Below are 22711 nucleotides of genomic sequence, written 5' to 3'. Positions count from 1 at the left end.
AAAAGCACCTGGCACTCGGGAAGAGCTCGATAAAAATGTACAACATTGCTGAGGTCGGGGATCCCAGGGGCTCAGGAAACTGTCTGGTCTAATATCCTCATTTCTTTGCAGTTAGAGAAATAGGCAGAGAGGGCCAGGCATCTGCCGGGTCTGTAAAGGACGAGGTTGGTCCCGAATCCTGTCTGGGATCCTCAAGCGCATCCCCCCACCTCTTGTTTCAAATAACCTGGTCCAGCTCCTCCTAGGCAGATGACCTCTCCACCTGGAGGCAGGGCTGGGGGACAGGATCCCCAGAGGCTGCCCAGCTTTGTGACTAGGTAGGTGTGGCCCTGGTTTCCTGGACTGTCGGCCAAGCAGCTGCTCTGTGACAAGAGGGCCACACCCAGCCCTGGGAGGGGTCAGGGGGCCGTGGGCAGCTGCCACACTGGGACGCAGCGGTAGGAGGATGGCGTGCCTGGGTTTCCTCCTCTTTTTCCTCCTCCTCTTCCTCCTGGCCAGCACCGCGGCCCAGGGGGAGTACGGCGTGGTCCATGTGGTGTCTGACAACTGGAGCAAGGACTACTGCATCGTCTTCCGCTCCGACTATGTCACCCTGCCCCGGGACCTGCAGCACGCCCCACTCCTGCCCCTGCACGATGGCACGGGCGCACCCTGGTGCCCAGGCCAGGACTCCTCCCACCAGGCCCACCCGGACGGCTCCGCCAGCCAGCGGCCCCTCCACAGGACCACCGCCATGGTCATGAGAGGCAACTGCAGCTTCTACGACAAGGGCTGGCTGGCTCAGGGCCGAGGCGCCCACGGGTTGCTCATCGTGAGCCGGGTCAGCGACCAACAGTGTTCAGACATCACCCCGGCGGCCCAGAACCCCCGCAAGCCCCTCTCAGACCTCACCATCCCCGTGGCCGTGCTCCGCTACACCGACATGCTGGACATCCTCAGCCACACCCACGGGGGCAACGGGGTCCACGTGGCCTTGTACGCCCCCCCAGAGCCCATCCTCGACTACAACATGGTGGTCATCTTCCTCCTGGCCGTGGGCACCGTGGCCGTGGGCGGCTACTGGGCTGGTGTGACTGAGGCTGACCGGCTGCAGCGGCGCCGGGCGCGAGGGGGCGGGGGGCCCGGCGGTCACCCTCCACAGAGAGCCCTGGCGGCCCGGCGGGGGCCCGAAGAAGACGACGAGGACTTGCCGGTGGACTTCACGCCGGCCATGACGGGCGCGGTGGTCACCATGTCCTGCTCCATCATGCTGCTGCTCTACTTCTTCTATGACTGCTTTGTCTACATCATGATCGCCATCTTCGGGCTGGGCGCGGGCACCGGCCTCTACAGCTGCCTGGTGCCCGTGGTGCGCCACCTGCCCGTGTGGCAGGACCAGTGGCTCCTGCCCGGCCGCCGGGCCTGTCTGCAGCTGCCCCTGCTGCTGCTGGCTGGCCTGTGCCTGGTGGTTACGGTCCTCTGGGTCGCCTACCGGAACGAGGACCGCTGGGCGTGGCTGCTGCAGGACACGCTGGGCGTGGCCTACTGCCTCTTCGTCCTACGGCGCATGCGCCTGCCCACCCTCAAGAACTGCGCCTCCTTCCTGCTGGCCCTGCTAGTCTTCGACGTCTTCTTCGTATTCATCACACCCCTGCTTACCAGGACCGGCGAGAGCATCATGGTTGGCGTGGCCTCGGGCCCGGCAGATTCCTTGAGCCATGAGAGGCTGCCCATGGTCCTCAAGGTGCCCCGGCTGAGCTTCTCGGCCTTGACCCTGTGTGACCAGCCCTTCTCTATCCTCGGCTTCGGTGACATCGTGGTCCCTGGCTTCCTGGTGGCCTATTGTCACCGCTTTGATATGCAGATCCGCTCGCGGCAGGTCTACTTCGTGGCCTGCACAGCGGCCTACGCTGTGGGCCTGCTGGTCACCTTCTTCGCCATGGCCCTCATGCAGATGGGCCAGCCTGCCCTGCTCTACCTGGTGTCCAGCACCCTGTTCACCAGCCTGGCCGTGGCCGCCTGCCGCCAAGAGCTCACCCTCTTCTGGACAGGCCAGGTTAGAGCCAAGGCCCTCACCCGGCCTGTGCCAGGGCTCTGCGGTGCCCCTTCAGTTGGTTCTGAGCAGAAGCGGGAGCATGCAGCAGACATCCACAGAGCCTTCGAGCTCGAGGGGGCCACCATCTCCGCCCTGGCAAGAGACTTAGATAGCAGCCTTGGGGAGGGCACGGCTGAGACTGTCACCATATCTGAGGGTGGAGCCGCCAGTCCAGAAGGCCACAGTGACAGCTCCGAGGGCTGGAGCGATGCCAACCTGGAGCCCGATGACCTGTCGAGTACCCCTTCTGGGGTCTCAGAGGAGCTCTTACCACTGATGCCAAAGGCCATGCTGATACCCCTGAGGCTGCCGCCCTCAGAGCTGGGCCACATCCAGGCCCAGGCCCAGGCCCACGAGGCCAGCCTGCCCTGGACAGGCTTCCACAAGAGGAAGGGCCTTAAGGTAAAGAAGAGCATGTTGACCCAAGATCCCTTGTGAACCAGGAATCCTGGGACATGTGCCTCTAGACTATCACAGAGCAAAGCCACGTGTGACAAAAATAAATTGGGGCATTAAAAATATTCTGTATCTGTCCACAGAGCTGCTTTGTTTGTCAGGGCTTCCCTGGTGGCTCAGAGGTTAAAGCGTCTGCCTCCAATGCGGGAGACCTGGGTTCGATCCCTGGGTCGGGAAGATCCCCTGGAGAAGGAAATGGCAACCCACTCCAGTATTCTTGCCGAGAGAATCCCATGGACGGAGGAGCCTGGTAGGCTACAGTCCACGGGGTCGCAAAGAGCCGGACACAACTGAGCGACTTCACCTTCACCCACGGAGGTTCTTTGTTTGTTAGAACTGTAAGGAAGCAGTTCACGTAGAGCCTGCAGGGTCCTTGGGACAGACCACACCTGTCTGTCTCTGCAGCCCAACCCCAGCCTCATTGCCCATCTTTTTCTCATGCTCAGGTCCAATCAAACCATTACCGTTCCTTGATTATGCCACATACTCTTCCTTGTCTCTTTGCACATGCTGTTTCCTCTAGCTGAGACACCCTTCCCACCCCAGACAGAAATGCTGAAGCCCAGATGAAACATTTCTAAGCAGCCTTCCAGCATCAGCTCACATCCACCCTTCCTGCTAAGCATCCTTGCTCTATAAGCATCCTGGACAGCAACATCACACCCAGTGTGCCTGCTGGCATCCACCTGTTGCATTCACAGACACCAAGTATGCAGCTGCTGTGTACCCCACCCTGCTGGTGGGCACAGAGGGAGTCTTCTGTCCAGCTGGGGGAAGGGTGGGGGATGGAGAACAGATAAGAAACAACTTGAGAATCATCTCAAAACAGGGATGGAGAGGTTGGAGCTGGAGTGAAAGAATTTAGGAGACCATGGCTTTAGTTCCAATGCTTCCTTCACTGACCTTGGATAATGAACTGGTTTCTTAACCCCTTTGGGGCTTAGGAGTCTCATCCTCAAGATGAGACTTATAATACTATGTCTATCTGGAGGCAGGAGCATGGACAAGATGACCTCTTGAGGACCCCACAATTCCTTAAGCTTTAGAGTATGTTTATGTGTTGCTTAAGCAAAGGAAACAAACTCTGGGGTGAGGGAAGTCTTGCAGAGGAGTCTATGTGGGAAGGGTAGTGTGGGAAAAGACAGTGGTTAGAGTTCGGAAGCCAGCAGCCTACCAGAAACTCCAGCTCCACCACTGGTCTGTGCTGTGTCACTGAGCAAGTGATTAAAGCTTGTGGTGCCTCAGTTTCTTCACCTGTTGAATGGGATAATAATAGGACCTACCATGGTTTGGGGGAAGTCTGACTGCATTGGCTTCCATAAGAGCACTAATGCAGTGCATGTAGGGAGAGCGATGTGAATGTTAACTCTGTTTATATTATGCCCCTTTGTGAAAGGAGCTGAAAGAGTCAAATCCAACTCCTACAAGCCTTTGAGTTCTGGTGCCAATTTCCTCCCCTCCACACCCAGCATGCCTGCCCTGACCACCACCAGGGAGCACACGCCAGCCCCCACCACACACATGTCCCTTCTCTCCCCAGGGCCTTCCCACCTGCTGGGTCCTCTAGTGCAACTTTCTAGTCCTCCCACCCCCAGAATCGGGTCTGACCAGTTTCTTGTCCTTCCAGCCCCAGCCTCAGGGAGGCCTTCCTTGATGACCTTTCTTTTAAAAAAAAATTTTTTTTTAATATTTATTTATTTATCCGGCTGGGCTGGGTCTTAGGTGCAACATGTGGAATCTAGTTCCCTGACCAGGAATCAAACCCCTAGGTCCCCTGCATTAAGAGCTCAGAGTCTTAGCCACTGGATCACCAGGGAGATCCCTGATGACCTTTCCTAAGGCATCTGCCGGCCCTAATCACATCACCCTATACCCGATTCATTAGTTTTCTCGTCTCCCCCAGTCACATCAACTTGGTGAGGGCAGGGGCCTTCTGTCTTATTCATCTGTGTGGAACAGGGCCTGGTATGTAGCAGGTGCTTGATTTATGTTTGTTGGAGGAATGAATGAATGAATGAATGAATCAGTGAATCCTGGGCAACACCTGGCCACTGCCTGCAGTTTTGACCCAGACAATGAAGTGAATCTGTGCAAGCGAGGCAGCCCTCCTGGGAATCCTCACCCATCACAGTCCAGGTTGTCATCCAGACCATCCCCTTCCGCAACCAAAAGAGTGTGAGCCAAGATGGGTCTGTTCTCAACCCACCTCACTTAGTTCTTAAAGCTGTTATAACAAATAAATGAATGGGTTGATGCAGCATGAAGAGGTGGTGCAATGGTGAAGAATCCTCCTGCCAATGCAGGAGATGCAAGAGACGCACTTTCTATCCTTGGATCAGAAGGATCTCATAGAGGAGAAAATGGCAACCCACTCCACTTCTTACCTGGAGAATCCCATGAACAGAGGAGCCTGGAGGGCTTCAGTCCATGGGGTCTCCAAGAGTTGGACACAACTTAGCAGACACGCATGAACATGAAGACCTCAGGCCTCCTCCCTGGGGTCCTGCAGAGCCTTGGGTAGTGTGGAAATGAGACTCTAAGGGGTCTGGTTGCATCCTGGGGGTGGAGAGAAAGAGGGCCAGGCAGGTGGGGGGTGCAGGTAAAGGGCATCTCACAGAAAGCCCCACTCACTGGGGAGGAAGAACAGCTCCTCGTCAAACAGCACCTGAAGGCCAGGTCTGGACAAGGGCCGAGTGAGGAACACGGGCCAGGACACTGACCGGAGGTGTTGGCAGCCCCCTCCCATCAGAGTCAGTGACCATCTGGCCTTGGCAGAGGGGCCTCCGCAGGCTCTGGCTACCCCCCAGCCGAGGCTGCCTCCCCGCTGCCAACCTGCGTCACTGGACCTACCAAGGGTGGTCTGCACCCCTCTGCCAGGCCCAAGGGGAAGGGCTTGCAGAGCGGAGGGCTCTTGGTCCCTCTCACCACCTAGACTTGGGGGGGCGGGCGGGGGCGAGAGAGCTCCTCTGTACCTGGAACTTGCAGTCAGGGCGTCTCTAAGGATGCTGGTTCAGAGCTCCCTGCAGCAGGGTGATGCCTGCCTCCAAGGAGAAGATTCTCAAGGGGAGGGTCTGAGGAGGGAAGCCACCCAAACCTGCCCCCACCCCACCATGTCCAAACAGATTCAGGGAAGAATGAGTCCGATCCTGTTCTCACTGTTCCACCCTGCAGAGGCAAACATTTAGAGGACATTTTATCTATAAAATGGGGAGAATGACCCTACCTACCTCGGGGCACTGTGCTGAGTGTTAAACCCTCCGGGGCAGGGGCTGAGCCTGGGCTCCAGAAACCTTGCGGCGCTGCTGCACCCCCTGCTCCTGCCCTGACCCCAAGGCCAGGATCCTCTTTAGGTTGCAGGCTCTGCTTCCCTTTGCCAGCCAGCTTCCCAGGGATTGGGTTGAATCCAGTGGCAGGACCAAGCTGTCACCTGTCAAGAGGTGCCCAGAGCTGGCAGCTCCCACCTGAGTACCTGAGAGACACAGGAATCTGCACATGTTACCATACACTTACACACACACAAACACACACACGGGTACGCACACATAAACATGCACACACATCCGTCCTGCACCCTCAGGCAGATAATGATAGGTCAAGACAGCAGGACCAGGGCCTGGCCATCTCCCCGGGGCTGGCAGAGAGGCGGCAGGCAGGCCTGCACCCCAGTCTGATGGCTCTTCTGCCCTCACCTCGCTCCTCCTCTTTCCCTTTTGCACTCTGAACTCCATCTCAGCATCTGCAGAGCCCAACCTATGCCAGGTGAAACCTAAAATAGGGGGAATTCCCCCACAGTCCAGTAGTTAGGAGTCCATATTTTCACTGCTGAGGGCCCAGGTGTGACTCCTAGTCCAGGAACTAAGATCCCACAAAAACAAACAAAAAACATATTAAAGGGATTTCCCTGGTGGTCCAGTGGTTAAGAGACCATCTGCCAGTGCAGGGGACACAGTTTCGATCCCTGGACCAGGAAGATCCTACATGCTGTGGAGCGACTGAGCACACGTGCCACTACTACTGAAGCCTGTATACCCTAGAGCCTGAGCAAGAGAGGCCACCGCAATGGGGAGCCTGCACACGGCAACGAAGGGTAGCCCCTGCTCGCTGCCACTGCAGAAAGCCCACATGCGGCAATGGAGACCCAGCGCAGCCATAAACAAATTAACTAATTCTTTAAAAGTCAAGATAGGACCAGCGCAAGAATGAACTCCTGAGCCATATCTAGGGCTCCAGGTGGCCAGTCCCTGCTCAGGGGCTGTGCTGTGCTCAGGCTACCCAGAAAGAACGAACAGTCACAGCCTAGGGATTTTTTTAGTTAATGAGAAGTTTGGTGCCGGAGCTTCTGGCTTCCCTTGACAGTGAGAACCAGCAAGGACTGAGAGATGCTCTATTCCACAGATGAGGGAAGGAAAGCCCAGAGAGGGCCAGGAACTGCCCAATTTCACAGCTCTGGTCTTCTATCTCCTAGCCCAGCAGCCGGGATTAGTTCCCATCAACACCCCTCCTCTCTGCACACTCTGACTGCAACATACGCCTCCACTAGGAAAGCCCTGGGTCTACCCATGCCTTTTCCCTGTGCCCCCCGGGAGATTCAGCCTCCATTCTCTTTAAGAAGTAATTGCATGTATAAGGTTTTGGTTCACCATGAAGCATCTCCTTGGCTAGCACAGGAGGACACAGCTGGGCTCTGAGTCATTGAGACTTGGAGTCAAAGCTCAGCACTGATAGTCACTTGGCTGTGATGCTGGACCACTGAGGCCACCCCCTCTGTGCCTTGATAGTCTCATCTGTGAAATGGGGTGCAAAGACTTACATTGTGGGTTTGTCATAAGGATTAAATGAGGTGAGGTATGTGAGCACATAGCTAACATGTGCTAAGCACTAATGACAGGCTAGATACACATGTTATCTCGTTATATGATGCCCAGGTTTCAAAGGGAAAGTTTCCAGGACAGCTCTTGGCACACCTCCAAATATCATCCTTCCCAAATCCGCTTACAATTCCTCCTGGATGAGCTCCCAGAAGCGGAGTCATCTCTCCCCTTGGAATGAGGATGCCCAGCCATGCCCAGGGGGATGTGGTGTGGGGGTGGGTGCCTGGCGGTGAGCAGGGGCACCACCGCAGAGCCAGAAGAGAGAACCGTCTGCAGTCTAACCCAGTTAGACTGGAGGGTGGGAGGTTTTGTGCCTCTTTTTTCCTGCAGTGTTGAACATTGCACGCTCCTCTGCTGCCATCTGCTGGTCAGTGGTATAAGAGCAGGCAGGCTCACTCTTTAAGAGCCAGGGGCATTCCATCAGGAAACTAAATTACAGCAAAGGGTGGTGTTCAACAAATATAAATTACCCATCAGAAAAGTTCTGAAACCCATGTTCTAAAGATGAACTCTTTAGAAGCTGATTGTGAGGACATGAAGGTGTCTGGAGACAGGTATGAGAATATTTTTTAATGTCTTTTTAAAAAATATTTTTTTATTTTTAGCTGTGCTTGGTCTTCATCGCTGCATTCAGGCTTTCTCTAGTTGCGGTGAGCAGGGGCTATCACTGAGTACCAAGCACTGTGCTTTAGAATTAAACGTCTCAGAGCAGACGAGACAAAGACACAGCCCCACAGCCACACTGCTAGTCCTTCCATGTGTTCCTTTCTGCTGGAAGAGCTGGGCACAGGACAGTCAGTGAAAGAGAGACAGGAGTTGAGGGTCTCAGTTACAATAGCCAGGAAGTGTTTCCCGGGTCAGGCTGCTTTATCAAGCTCCAGGGATTTCTTTTCATCATGAATTTATTGTGCTTTGGAGAAAAAGTGGACAGTATAGAAAAGTAAAAAAAAAGAGCACAATTACTCTTAAACTTTGGTATATTTCCACTCAGTCATTTCCCCCCCATTCATAGGTTTTTTAAAAAATCTTTAATTTATTTTTAAAAATATTTATTTCGCTGTGCCAAGTCTCTGTTGTGGCATGCAGAATTCTTAGTGGTGGCATGTGAACTCTTAGTTGCAATCTGTGGAACCCCCGCCCCCTCTCTCCCCTCCCACCCCCGACCCCAACCCCAGCAATGGGAGCAGAGTTTTAGCCACTGGACCGCCAAGAAAGTCCCCATTCACAGGTTTTTATTTGTGTGTTTCAATTACAAAGTCACAGCAAAAAATGGATATTTACATTGGCATTCTGCTATGAATATTCTGTGTACCCTTTGAACCTTTATTTGGACTAAGCCATGGAACAACAGACTGGTTCCAAATAGGAAAAGGAGTATGTCAAGGCTGTATATTGTCACCCTGCTTATTTAACTTATATGCAGAGTACATCATGAGAAACGCTGGACTGGAAGAAACACAAGCTGGAATCCAGATTGCCAGAAGAAATATCAGTAACCTCAGATATGCCGATGACACCACCCTTATGGCAGAAAGTCAAGAGGAACGAAAAAGCCTCTTGATGAAAGTGAAAGTGGAGAGTGAAAAAGTTGGCTTAAAGCTTAACATTCAGAAAACGAAGATCATGGCATCTGGTCCCATCACTTCATGGGAAATAGATGGGGAAACAGTGGAAACAGTGTCAGACTTTATTTTGGGGGGCTCCAAAATCACTGCAGATGGTGACTGCAGCCATGAAATTAAAAGACGCTTACTCCTTGGAAGGAAAGTTATGACCAACCTAGATAGCGCGTTCAAAAGCAGAGACATTACTTTACCAACAAAGGTCCTTCTAGTCAAGGCTATGGTTTTTCCTGTGGTCATGTATGGATGTGAGAGTTGGACTGTGAAGAAGGCTGAGCACCGAAGAATTGATGCTTCTGAACTGTGGTGTTGGAGAAGACTCTTGAGAGTCCCTTGGACTTCAAGGAGATCCAACCAGTCCATTCTGAAGGAGATCAGCCCTGGGATTTCTTTGGAAGGAATGATGCTAAAGCTGAAACTCCAGTACTTTGGCCACCTCATGCGAAGAGTTGACTCATTGGAAAAGACTCTGATGCTGGGAGGGATTGGGGGCAGGAGGAGAAGGGGACGACAGAGGATGAGATGGCTGGATGGCATCACTGACTCGATGGACGTGAGTCTGAGTGAACTCCGGGAGTTGGTGATGGACAGGGAGGCCTGATGTGCTACAATTGATGGGGTCGCAAAGAATCGGACATGACTGAGCGACTGAACCGAAGTGATGTAATATTTGATAGCAGATATAGCTTCATAGACTTCACATTCTCTTTATTGGGTGTTTGATCTGTTTCCTACAGCAGCGTGAGGAATATTTTTGGCAGTAAATTTCTTTACATATTTTAGGAGATTTCTGTGAGATAGATATAGTAATTTTATCTCTGGGAAACTAAGGGTATGAACACCTTTAAAGATGGTAATGCATTTTGCTAAATTACTTTCCAAATTATGTGTGTGTTAATTTATCCTCTGCGTGTGCTGGAAACTATGGAAGTAACCATTTCTCCACACCTGCTACAGCATCTTTTCCAATTTGCTGTGATGAAACACAATATCCCCTTCAATTTGCATGTCTCTACTTAATAGTGAGGTTGGACTTTTATTTCCACATGCTGGTTTATTAATGGAATACTCTCTGTCCCTGGGCTTAGCACAACGTGCAATCAAATACAATTTCCTGTTGATTCTCTGCTAGGAAAATCTCTGGGATCCATTTTCTCCTCCTTTCCATTTTTTACAGGCTTATTTCAAAATGTCACCTCTCACCTGGTGATGAGCGGCCAATAGGATCCTTGTGAAAGAAAAGAGCACAACTGTTCTGGGTCCTGTCCTTCTGGCTGAAAGACCTTGGATGCCTTCCTACTGCCTGTCTAACCAACCCCAGTTCCTCAGCTTGGTGTTTAAGGCTGTCCGTGATCAGCCTTGGTGTTTAAGGCTGTCTGTGATCAGCCTTCCCTATAGCCTCACTCGCCCGCTACAGCCCCCAGCCACCCTGTGGGTGTAGTCCTCCACACATGCTCACCCAGCTCCACGCCTCTCCTCTGCCTTCCACGCACTTGGAATGTGCCCTTGTACCTTCCCCTAACACCTGTGCACACTGATTATATCCAGAGATAGGCCACACTCTCCAGCACCCACTGTAAGGGCCCTGTCCAAGGTCCTGGATATGAACAGGACACAGGATGCTGTTCATGACTCAGAGGGTTTCACCATCAGGAGCGGGTGGATGAGGGTACAGATTCATGCATTCTGATTAATTCAAGTCCTTTGGCTTCAAGGAACAAGAACCCGTTCAAAGCGTCTCAAGCAAAAAGAGGAGCTTATTGGAAGGACAAGGGGTTTCTCAGAACACCAGGGCAAACAGCCCAGTTGGGGCTCATGGGAGTTGGGGATTAGAGAACTGTCAGAAAGCAAAGGCACCCTCTGCCTCTCCAGGCTGCACAGGCTCTGTGCACCCTCTTCCTCTCCTCCCCCATGAGCCGGCTGCCTTTGCAAGCTCATTTTCCTCTTGGCTCATTGTGGCACTGGCCACAACTCTGCATCGTGGTCTCAGCTCAGGGATCGCTATCAGTGGACAATGGTCTCTATTCAGACACCATTCTGATTTTCAAGAGAGGAGCTTCACTGGGCTTAGATTTACTGTCTGTGATCTGGGTCTTGTCATTGGCTGTTGGTGAGTCCATGGGCCCTTGACTCAGCATCTACCTCTAGTCCAATCAGCTATGGCTGGAGATGGATGGCAGGAAGAGTAGGGTCAGATAGCACACACAAAGGGTTAACAGAATCTGAATTATAACATGATTCCCTAGATGATGCCTGTCCTTATTAAGGTCTAAGAAGCACTGCTTTAGAGCAAGGATTCTCAAAGAGCGATCCCTGATCCAGCAGCATCAGGCTTCCCTGGAAATGTGTCAGAAATGCAATTTTTGTGATTCAACTATACTTCAATTAAAAAGATCATCCAGGGACTTCCCTGGTGGTCCAGTGGTTAAGCATCTGCCTACTAATGCAGGAGACGCAGGTTTGATCCCTGGTCTGGGAACTAAGATCCCACAAAGCCTTGGGGCAACTGGACCGAAGTGCTACAACAACTGAAGCTCCCAACCCCCTTCCCCACTCTGGAACCGATGCTCTGCAACAAGAGAAGTCACCCCAGTGAGAAGCTCATACACTGCAACTAGCGAGCAGCCCCTGCTTGCTGCAACTAGAGAAAGCCAGAGCCCAGCAATGAAGACTCAGAACAGCGCCCCAAACCCCCCCCAAAATCATCCATGTCTTCTTAACCAAACAAAAGAAATGCAAATTCTGAGATGCCCCCACCCCAGGGCCTGGAGGGGGTGCCTGGGAAGGAGCTGGGCACTTCGCACAGGTTCTCAAAGCCAGCCCCACCCCCGCCCTCCATTTTCCACAGAGAAAATTCCCAACTTCTTTCCATGGTGAAGAGCCAGCGCCTTGCTCTCCACCTGTCACCTGTGGGGCTGGTAGAGAGATACTCCCACACAGGCTGTTGTATATGAATGAAACAGGCTGATGTTCACTTGTGCTGGTCAGAGGTAGGTCATCCCTCCCTGTGGTCCTCATTTCCCTACACAGGCAACAACGGATGAGGTCTGTAGTCCCCTCAAGCATTATGGGTTTTAATGACCTAATTGGTTCCAATCTATTAGTTTCCTGTGGCTGCTGTAACAAATGACCACAAACCAGGTGGCTTGAAACAACAGAAGTTTGTTTTCTCTGGAGGATGGAATTCAGGGCCATGCTCCCTCTGCAGGCTCTAGGGCAAAGCCTTCCTTGCCTCTTCCAGGTTCTGGTGACCCCAGGCTTTCCTTGGCTTGTAGCTAAATGACTCCAGACTCTGTTTCCACATCCACTTGGCCTTCTCCTCTCCTCTGTGTGTCTCTGATCTCTCTCTGTCTTTATCATATGAGAACACTTGTCACTGGGTTTCAGGACCACCTCAGTAACCTAGAAGGACCTCATCCTTTAAAAAAATGCTTATTTATTTATTTAGTTGTGCCGGGTCTTAGTTGCAGCATGCAGGATCTTTAGTTGTGGCCTCTGTGATCTAGTTCCCTGACCAGAAATCGAACCCAGGCCCCCTGTATTTGGACCACCAGTCCACCACTGGACCCCACTGGACTACCCACTTGGGGTCTCAGGGAAGTCCCAGGAGGGCCTCATCTTGAGATTCTTAATAGTTACATCTTCAAAGACCCCTTTTCCAAATTAGGTCACATTCATAGGTTCTGGGTGGACCTATATGTAGGAAGGAGAGGGCCACGACACAGCAGTGTCCCTGCCAAATACTTGGGACCAGACCAGGGACAAATAGTAGTGTCTCCACCCCATCTCCTCCCTGATCCAGAGTAACTACAAATGACAAGATTCCTGCTTAGCTTCACTTTAGACCCAGAGGGAGAAGAATACCGAGACACAGCCCCTCTCCTCAAGGAACAGATGGTTGGGTAGAACCAGAGCAGTCCCACCCACAGCAGTGCCCACCCCTGCCTGCTAGGTCCTGTTAATTTCTGGAGCTGCGGCTGGAAGATGAAAGAGTGACCTGAGAGGCAGTCAGAGCATCCTGGCTGGTGTTCTAGGAAACGCAGGGCCCCCAGTGATCCCAAGACACACATACCCTCCCTTGTGCAGTTTCCGTTCTGCCAGTGCAAGAGGTTTCACGATTGCCAGGACAACAGTTAAGGAGAGGACAGTCAGCCAAATGGCACATTCTTGGATCTCAGCAGCTGGCGTTCTCTGCAGCCTGCCTCAGGGCCAAGGGAGATGAGACTTCAGAGAAAGCAAGCTGGTGTCCAGAAAGGGTACATCCCAGACGGCCTCTAACGTCATTAGCCCAGAGATGATGAGTGAAATGAGGAGTGAATGAGCAGCCTTAGCCCCACTGGGCTTCACGGAGGAATCCTCCCTGCTGGGGAGCACAGAGCCTGGACTGGGGAGAAAGGGAGCAAGAGAGGGGCAGGAAAACTGAGGACTGGGTGTTTGTAGTGGAAATAGGCAATCAGGTTAGATTTGGGTTTTTATTTCACTAATTAATTAGCTATGTGAGCTTAGGAGAGTTTTTAAAGAGCCTCTGTAAATCATTAGAAAAAGACAATCAATCCAAGGGAGGGGAAATGGGCAAAGAATTTTGAACTGGTATTTTTCAGAAGAAACACAGATGGCAAAAAAAATTACAGAAAGATGTTCGACCTTTCTAGTAATTAGGGAAGCAAAACTTAAAACAACTAGAACATGAGTGGAGAAACTGGTGATATCTGAGAAAATTTGCAGTTTAGTTAATAGCTTTGTACCAATGTTAGTGTCTTAGTTTTGATCATTGTATATGGTTATATAAGATGCTGAAGGAGGATAAATCAGGGAAGGGACTACGAGAACTCTGTATTTTCACAACTTTTCTATTAGCCTAAACTCATTCAAAATAAAAAGATAGGGAATTTCCCAGGTGGTCGAGTGCTTAGGACTCCAAACTCCCACTGCAGGGGGTCCAGGGTCAAGGACGTAAGATCCCACAAGCCTCACAGTGTAGCCAAAAAATAATAACAATAATAAAATAAAAAGGTAAATAACAACTACTATAACAACCCCTGGGCTTCCCAGGTGGCGCTAGTGGTAGAGAATCCACCTGCCAGGTGCAGGAGATATAAAAGATACAGGTTCAATCACCGAGTAGGGAAGATTCCCTGGAGGAGGGCATAGCAACTCACACTAGTATTCACACCTGGAGAATCCCATGGACAGAGGAGCCTGGTGGGCTGCAGTCCATAGGATTGCAGAGAGTTGGACACAACTGAAGTAACTTACCAGGCACGCACATGCATAACAACCATAATAAAGATATCACTGTCATCCCAACACAGTGACAAAAATTATAAAGATGAATAAGACCCAGCATCGGAGGTAGTGGTGCTGAGAAGCAGGCTGTCACACGTTCTGTTGGTGGGAAGGTGATTTGATGTATTCTTTTTGGAGAGCACTTTGGCAGCTTCGATTAAAGTTTCATGGTGTTTGCCTGCCCCTGGATCCAGGAATTTCACAGCTTGGTATTTACCAGAGCCTTGCACTTGTATTCCAAGAGGCTTGTCCAGTGGTATTCACCACAGTCCTAATTCTAATAACCAGGGGCAACCCAAATGCCCAAGAGGAAAAGCTAAATGATATAGTTCATCTAGCCATGAAATACTATACAGCAGGGGAAAAGAATGCACTCCATCCACATGAACAAACGTGAAAAGGTTTCCAAAGTCAAAAGTGATGATTTCATAGATGTGAAGGGAAAGCCCAATAAAGCCATACATTTCTCAGTGTACATATACAAACGTATGTGCGTGCATGCTAAGTTGCTTCAGTCGTGTTCGACTCTTTGTAACCCTATGGCTGTAACCCACCAGGCTCCTCTGTCCATGGGGATTCTCCAGGCAAGAATACTGGAGTAGGTTGCCATTTTCTCCTCCAGGGGATCTTCCCAACCCAGGGATCAAACCCACGTCTCATATCTCCTGCATTGGCAGACGGGTTCTTTACAACTGGAACCACCAGTATACTCCTACCCAAAAGTCAGGAACAGTAGCCTCTTGACTGGCTGAACTTCCCACTGGAGAGGACACTGGTAAGGAGACTGGGGCAGGCAGGGGTGGATGGGGTTGTGCCAAGGGGGCTTTTACTTTTGCTGTGTTCTCTGAATTTGTAACATGAAAACTCATGTATTTCTTGTGTACGTTTTAAAAATAATTCTCTGACCTGCAATTTCCTGGTCTTTGAAATAACAAGGTTAGTAGTACAATGTTATATTCCTATTATATATGTATAAAATAGATAAGCAAAAGATATTGTAGAGCACAGGGAATTATAGTCATTACCTTATAATAACTTTTAATGGACTATAATCTGTAAAAATACTGAATGATGATGCTGTATACCTGAAACTAATATAATACTGTATCAACTGGAATATAATGCTAATCAACTGTATTTAGATTTTTTAAATTTAAAAAGAAATACATAAAGGGACTTCCTATGTGGTCCAGTGGTTAAGACTCTGCGCTTCTAATGCAGGGGGCACAAGTTCAATCCCTGGTCTGGGATGCTGCATGTTTCGGTCCAAATACATTTTAAAAAGTGAAGAAATAAACTAAATAAAGGGGTTGAATTAAGGTCCCTCCAAGGTTACTTCCAGTTCTGAGTTTCTTTAACTGGAATCTGAGACCGTGTCCTATGCTGTCCCCTCCCCACTCTGCCCCTACCAGCTTCTCTCCAGTCCTCACGCTTGCCAGTTCATTCCTGACTTAGGACTTTGTGCTTGCTGTCCACCAGCTACCCCTCACTCCACCCCACTCCAGGCTGGCACACACTGCTCCCACATCTTTATGAAGCTGGTTTCTTCTAGTTATGTATATCTTAAGGATCACCTCCTCCGGGAGGCCTCCCTGACCACCCAAGATAACAATGAGAGAGCAGAAAGGGCAGGGCTGGAGAAGAGAGGGCCTCAGAGACTTCGGAAAGGAATTCCGATTTCAACCTCAGGCAGGTGGAAAACCTCAGGAGGGTTTTAAGTGCTGGGCGTGGGATGGGGCAGGAGGGGAGGAATGGGAAAGGGGGAGGGGTGGTGAGGATGGCTCCACCAGCTCATCACAGCCAACGTCAGTCTAAGTCTTGGCGGTGGTGGTTGTTTAGTTGGTCAGTCGTGTCCGACACTTTTTTGACCCCATAGACTGTAGCCCACCAGGCTCCTCTGTCCATGGGCTTTCCCAGGCAAGAATACTAGAGTGGGTTGTCATTTCCTCCTCCTGGGATCTTCCTGACCCAGGATCAAACCTGTGTCTCCTGCGTCTCTTGCATTGGCAGGCAGATTCTTTATCACTGAGCCACCAGGCAAGTAAGTCTTAGTAGAGCAGAAAGTATAGGAAGAACCTGGCTTTAAGCAGCTGGGGGCCATCTGAAGGTAAACAGAGCTCGAAGAGAAGTGAAGGGTCAGAGTGAATCTATTTCAAGTGAGTCTCCTGTTAAATTACATTCACACTCTGCAATACAGTGTTTTTCCATCTCCTGAATAGATAAGTCCGTGCTTAATCACTCAGTCATATCCAACTCTTTGTGACCCCATGGACTGTAGCCCACCAGGCTCCTCTGTCCAAGGGATTTTCTAGGCAAGAATACTGGAGTGGTTTCCCATTTCCTCCTCTGGGGATCTTCCCGACCCAGGGATCAAACTTACAAGTCCTGCATCTCCTGCATGGCAGGCAGATTCTTTACCGCTGAGCCATTGGGGAAGCACCCTGAACAGGTAATGTCCCTCCCAAATTCACTTAAGGCAGAGTGCCCTGTACTCACCTCTTCTCAGATCCTCGCACTGAAACCCAAATTTATTCTCAGAAATATCTCAACACAATAATACATGTATCCTTCCCCTCTTTCTCTTTTTGTCTCACTCTCTTTTTCTCTTGACAAGGTTGTATATTGTCACCCTGCTTTAACTTATATGCAGAGTATATCATGCGAAATGCTGGACTGGATGAAGCACAAGCTGGAATCAAGATTGCCGGGAGAAATATCGGTAACCTCAGATATGCAGATGATACCACCCTTATGGCAGAAAGCGAAGAGGAACTAAAGAGCCTCTTGATGAAAGTGAATGAGGAGAATGAAAAAGTTGGCTTAAAACTCAACATTCAAAAAACAAAGATCATGGTATCTGGTCCCATCCCTTCATGGCAAATATATGGGGAAACAATGGAAACAGTGAGATACTTTATTTGGGGGGGCACCAAAATCACTGATGGTGACTGCAGCCATGAAATTAAAAGACGCTTGCTCCTTGGAAGGAAAGTTATGACCAACCTAGACAGCATATTAAAAAGCAGAGATGTTACTTTGCCAATAAAGGTCCATCTAGTCAAAGCTTTGGTTTTCCCAGTAGTCATGTATGGATGAGAATTGGACTATAAACAAATTTGAGTGCTGAAGAACTGATGCTTTTGAACTGTGGTGTTGGAGAAAACTCTTGAGAGTCCCTTGGACTGCAAGGAGAGCCAACCAGTCAATCCTAAAGGAAATCAGTCCTGAATATTCATTGGAAGAACTGATGCTGAAGCTGAAACTGCAATACTTTGGCCACCTGATCTGAAGAACTGACTCACTGGAAAAGATCCTGGTCCTTGGAAAGATTGAAGGCAGGAAGAGAAAGGGACAACAGAGGATGAGATGGTTGGATGGCGTCACTGACTTGATGGACATGAGTTTGAGCAAGCTCTGGTAGTTGGTGGGGGACAGGGAGGCCTGGTGTGCTGCAGTCCATGGGGTCACAAAGAGTTGGACATGACTGAGTGACTGAACTGACTGACTGTTTTTCACTCATCTTCTTTTTACTAAACTTCCTAAGATTTTGGCCCCTTCTTCTTCTTTCCTCACCTAGTGAGATGTGCCGTCCTTAGATAAATCCAGTGGGACTTTATTGCTGGTCCAGCCTGCTCTTCCTGAGTGGCCTTTGGGCTTGGCTGCATCTGCCATCACTTTGGCTGCACAAGACTTCCCGAGGCTGGATTCCCCAGGCTGAACACACAAAAAAGCTTCCAGGACTGTCTCACTCTTCTCTCTTTCCCACAAGTCCAGCCTCACGAGTTGCAAATGGTTAACTGCAACTCCCTTGGGTGGAGAAGTGGGGGTCATGGGTTTGGAACAGGCTACAGAGAGGGCAGGGGGAGGGTCAGCCAGCGATTTAGGCCCCATCAGATCTCTCCCCTTCTTGTTTCTGTTTCCCATGGAGGGACCATCTCCATGAGGCTAGAAACCCTGGCCGCCAGAGCAGATGGAAGCCTCTTCCTCTAGTTCCAACTAGAAAGAGCCTGCAGGTCAACCCTACTTGGATCACGTGCCCAGTTGCAGGCCAGAGGTGTGGACACCATCACAGGGGCTCCTGATCAGAACCACATGGTTCCCATGGACAAAAGGGGTATTTCTCCTAAAGAAGAGGACATTGTCATCCATCCTCATCCTAGAAAAAAGGTATGAGTCGAAAGCAGACAGAACAGGGATGTGTGTCCACATCACCCCATGTTCGGATCATGTGCTGCCCTTGGTGTGCGTGAGGGCTGGCTCCTTAGCAGCAGGAAGACCTTGGGAGACCTGGCTGGTCTCTCCAGCTGTTCTTGTTTTTACCTCCTTTACCCAGATGCTGCCATCCACAGCAGGTGCTCAGAACACACTGGCTCCCAACTTCAGCGGCCCTTCCTCAGGGCACCAAGGACCCTGGATGCTAACAAATCTGACTTTTTCCAGCAATCAGCCCTACATGAAGAAAGTTATTAAAATTTTTTTTTAATTTTATCCACTTAATTTATTGTTTTTATTTACTTTTGGCTGCACTGGGTCTTCTTTGCTGTGCACAGGCTTTCTCTATTTGTTGTGAGCCAGGTGCTCTGGCTTCTCATTGCAGTGGCTTCTCTTGTTGCAGAGCATGGTCTTTGGGGTGCACGAGCTTCAGAAGTTGGGGTGCATGGGCTTAGCTGTCCCATGGAACGTGGGATCTTCCTGGACCAGGGATCAAACCCGTGTCCCCTGCATTGGTAGGCAGATTCTTTACTACTGAGCCACCAGGGAAGTCTGAAAGTTATTTTCTATTGTAAAATGTCAGATTTGGAAGGTCGATTGTCTCGGAGAATATATCATTTGTATACAAAGCATGGGCCCACATTTTTCTCCAGGATGCTTCTTTTCAAAGGGTCAGAATTTTTTTAGAGCTAAGCAATCCCCAGAGGGTCTTTTATTTCCCTCATTTTACAAATGAGGCAACAGGCACAGAGAAGTCAAGTGTTTTACCCAGTAATGCCAGCTAGTTAGCAGCATCGGCCATAAGGAATCCTAAAAATTAATCAACAATCAGGGTTTCTATCTGATGTTTGCAAACTATTAATAAAAATATGGTAACAAAAACTTTTTTGGACAGGTATGCCTTTTTAAGGCTTAAGTTTAAGCCATAAGTTTAGGGGGGGGGTTTAGCTACATGAATATTAAATTGAATTTTTCTCTTTTGTGCATTCATCTACAAAATGTTTTATCTTTTACATCAAACAGTAATGAACCTTGGCTTCATGTTTCTCTGCCCTTCACCTCTACCTCTGGAATCTGAAGCAAACACTTCAGGGTACCAAGGAAATTAGGACAGAAGAATTCTTTGTAAAGAAGTTACTTTAGTCATTGGTCACTCTGGTTTACCTAGTTTGAATATTCACGTGCATCTTCCTTTAAGAGACAAGCACTCCTATAGTCATGATGTTTGGTACAATTTTTCTTCTTTAGCCTGTTCATAATTCTGATTCCACATCCCAAACCCAAAGTCATTGGCCCTAACTTACCAGAAGAAAGCAGTTATTGTGGATGAACATGCAAAGCACGCTGGCCCTGAGATGCTATTGTGGAACACAAAAGCCCCTCTGTGACTTTGTGAGAGCCAGTCCCCCACATCACACAGCAAGCAAAAGGGCCCGCACTGTGCTCACGCTCTGTTTAGCCCTCCTGAATTTGTAAACAACTGAAACATAACACAAACAAGTCGTTTCTTTTTTTAGCTCACTCATGTTTTTAACTCAATAAAGTGTTTGTTAATTAACTTCATGAGCTTTTCATTTTTTTAACCCCAGACTATCCCGGCATTTGAATGGACTCCACTGGCTGGTCTGAATGGGATGGTTTCTTCGCATACGGGCTGACTTCTGTGTATAGCAGTCCTGTGCAGGTCCTTAGAGCAGTCAGGTTAGGCTGGGATTATGTTGCAATGACAAAGAATACCCAAATCTCAGTGGTTTGACAGGAGTTTGCCTTCCTCTCATGTTATGTGTCCTGTGAGGATCAGGAGGGGGCTTGGAGTTCATGGTAATTACTCAGGGGCCCTGCCCGAAGGAAGCTCCATCTTACCTGTGCTTCCAAACTCGCCTCAGTGGACAGAGAGAACTCCCGAGGGACTCACACAAGCAATCAAATGCTCCAGCCCAGAAGGGACACCCGTCACAACTCACTGGTCTGAACTGGTCACATGACCATATACACCAGGGAGTCCAGTGCCCTGTGGCTCACCAGCCTCAGCAGGTACACACATGCCATTCACAAGAATCCTACCTTCAGACTGTGTCCAGGGGAGAAACCTCTCTGAGGAGAAAGTGAAAGTGTTAGTCACCAGTCATGTCTGATTCTTTGCGACCCCATGGACTGTAGCCCACCAGGCTCCTCTGTCCATGGAATCTCCCAGGCAAGAATACTGGAGTGGGCTGCCATTTCCTTCTTCAGGGGGATCTTCCCGACCCAGGGATTGAACCCAGGTCCCTTGCGTTGCAGGCAGATTCTTTACCATCTAAGCCACCAGAGGGCCCAGTGCCAAATCAACCGGTCAAACACTTAAGTATCAGTTATGAGCGAGCCCTGGATGGGACTAAGGAATAAAGACAACCAAAGTCATAGAAATTTTTCACCTAGTTTTTCTTGTTGTTGTTTTGTTCTGGCTGTGCTTCATGGCTTGTGGGATCTTAGTTTCTCAAGCAGGGATGCAACTCAGGCCCCTGGCAGCGAAAGTGAAGTGAAGTCGCTCAGTCGTGTACAACTCTTTGTGACCCCATGGACTGTAGCCTTCCAGGCTCCTCTGTCCATGGGATTTTCCAGGCAATAGTACTAGAGTGGATTGCCATTTCCTTCTCCAGGGTATCTTCCCAACCCAGGGATCAAACCTGGGTCTCCTGCGTTGTAGACAGACGCTTTACCGCCTGAGCCACCAGGGAAGTCCAATCTTAACCACAGACCACCAGGAAATTCCAAATTTTCACCTAATTTTTTGGTATGTGAGTATATCTCATTTTTTTCAAAAATTGACATGTTCCTCCGTGGAGGAAAAAAAGTCAGAGGTGCTTCTGATATCTCCCGGGTAGCACCCAGCAATACTGTTACATGTCCTACAACGCACAGGACAGGCCCCCACGACAAAACTTGGTGTCTGGAATTCTTCCAGGCACATAAATCTGAGTCCAGGTTTCATATCTCCCCTCTGAGCCTACTTAGGATCATGGGACAAGGTCCTGGATAGACCCTAAGATTGCCATGGTTGAGAAGTCCTGTATTAGAGTAAAGCCAAGTTCACATTCGGAAAACACAAAACAAAATAAATCCCCAAACCAAAACGAGCAGAAGTCTGCCTTGAGTTCAACCCCTGCCTGTTGAATTCGCGGGGAGGTTGTGGTTCCAGCTGCTGAAATCACATGGAAGCGTCCATGAGACGGGCTGCAGCCAGGCCCTGCAAGCTGTGGTGACCCAGATCAGGAATCTGATCAGGGCTTACAAGGGGCCTTGATTCTCTGAACGCCCATGAACACCTTTTCCCCAGCAGTGGCAACCAGATGATGTGAGATGTTCCCGGGGGTGAAAGCTCCCCCAGCAGAGACTCTGCTTTAATACAGTGTTCAAGTTTGCTAAGGGTACCATTCCAGTTGTGCTGCAGAGGGCCAAAGCCTGGACAAAGCACTAGAGGCCCTGATTTTTAAACCCAGCTCTGCCATTAAATCACTCACTGCCTTTCCTTTTTGGGCCTCTGCTTCTGTATCCGTAAGGTGAGAGACTCAAACAGGACAATGCCTAAAGTCTGTTCAGAGCTTCCTGTTGTTCTAGGGCTTGGCTTCTGGAATTTTTCTTTCCGATTAATACTGTGCCAGTCATAGCCTCACCCTCTCCAAAGAAACAGTGGAGTATTTCTTTCTTTACTTTTTTCTTTTTTTAAAGAGGAGTTGTTTTGATAGTAGAGGGATAGTAATTTTATTTTATTTACTTATTTATTATTTTGGCCACGCCACTCAGCATGCAGGATTTTAATTCCCCCACCAGGGATTGAACCTGGGCCCTTGGCAGTGAGAGCCTGGAGTCCTAACCTCTGGACAGCCAGGGAATTCCCAGAGTGAGGATTTTGGCTGCACGGTGACACAGACCAGGTGACAGCAGCCACCTGGACTGATGAAGGGACCAAAGAATGTGAAGGGCAGCAGCCATGGAGTAAACAGGAGGGGGATGGGGAGAGGCACTGGCAGGGGAGGTTCTGAATCCACCAAAAGGCATTTTCTGGGCTGACCCCACACTGAAAAGTTATCTGTGATCCAAGGAATAAGAAGAGGTGGGCAAGGGCTGCTAAACGGTTTTTGGAGAAGTTAGGAGAAACAGCATGCAAAGTACAAAGAGAAAAGAGCAGTGTACCAAGAAAGGGAGGGAAT

The 22711-nt window shown here is 49.8% G+C and overlaps 1 protein-coding gene and 1 long non-coding RNA gene across 3 annotated transcripts; both read left to right on the top strand.

The window, feature by feature from the left end:
• The first annotated feature begins 445 nt into the window (after window positions 1-445).
• On the top strand, window positions 446-2512 carry SPPL2C (signal peptide peptidase like 2C). The gene has a single exon (XM_055579870.1). The coding sequence runs from the start codon at window positions 446-448 to the stop codon at window positions 2510-2512; it is 2067 nt and encodes a 688-aa protein (XP_055435845.1).
• Window positions 2513-16032: 13520 nt separating this feature from the next.
• Window positions 16033-18794, top strand: LOC129651169 (uncharacterized). Of its 2 annotated transcripts, XR_008714056.1 has the most exons (4): window positions 16033-16465; window positions 16588-16758; window positions 18238-18476; window positions 18643-18794. It is a non-coding gene; the product is annotated as an uncharacterized LOC129651169 (long non-coding RNA). The 2 variants fall into 2 exon arrangements; XR_008714055.1 differs by having other exon boundaries at window positions 16033-16758.
• The last annotated feature ends 3917 nt before the right edge of the window (window positions 18795-22711 follow it).

This window comes from Bubalus kerabau, chromosome 4, assembly GCF_029407905.1.
Source record: "Bubalus kerabau isolate K-KA32 ecotype Philippines breed swamp buffalo chromosome 4, PCC_UOA_SB_1v2, whole genome shotgun sequence".
NCBI classification, from domain to species: Eukaryota; Metazoa; Chordata; class Mammalia; order Artiodactyla; family Bovidae; genus Bubalus; species Bubalus kerabau.
This window is presented reverse-complemented; position numbering and strand designations above follow the sequence as displayed.

What these genes read in the sequence shown, in the direction of transcription:
- SPPL2C (XM_055579870.1), top strand. Translation starts at nt 446, where the DNA reads ATGGCGTGCCTGGGTTTCCTCCTCTTTTTCCTCCTCCTCTTCCTCCTG.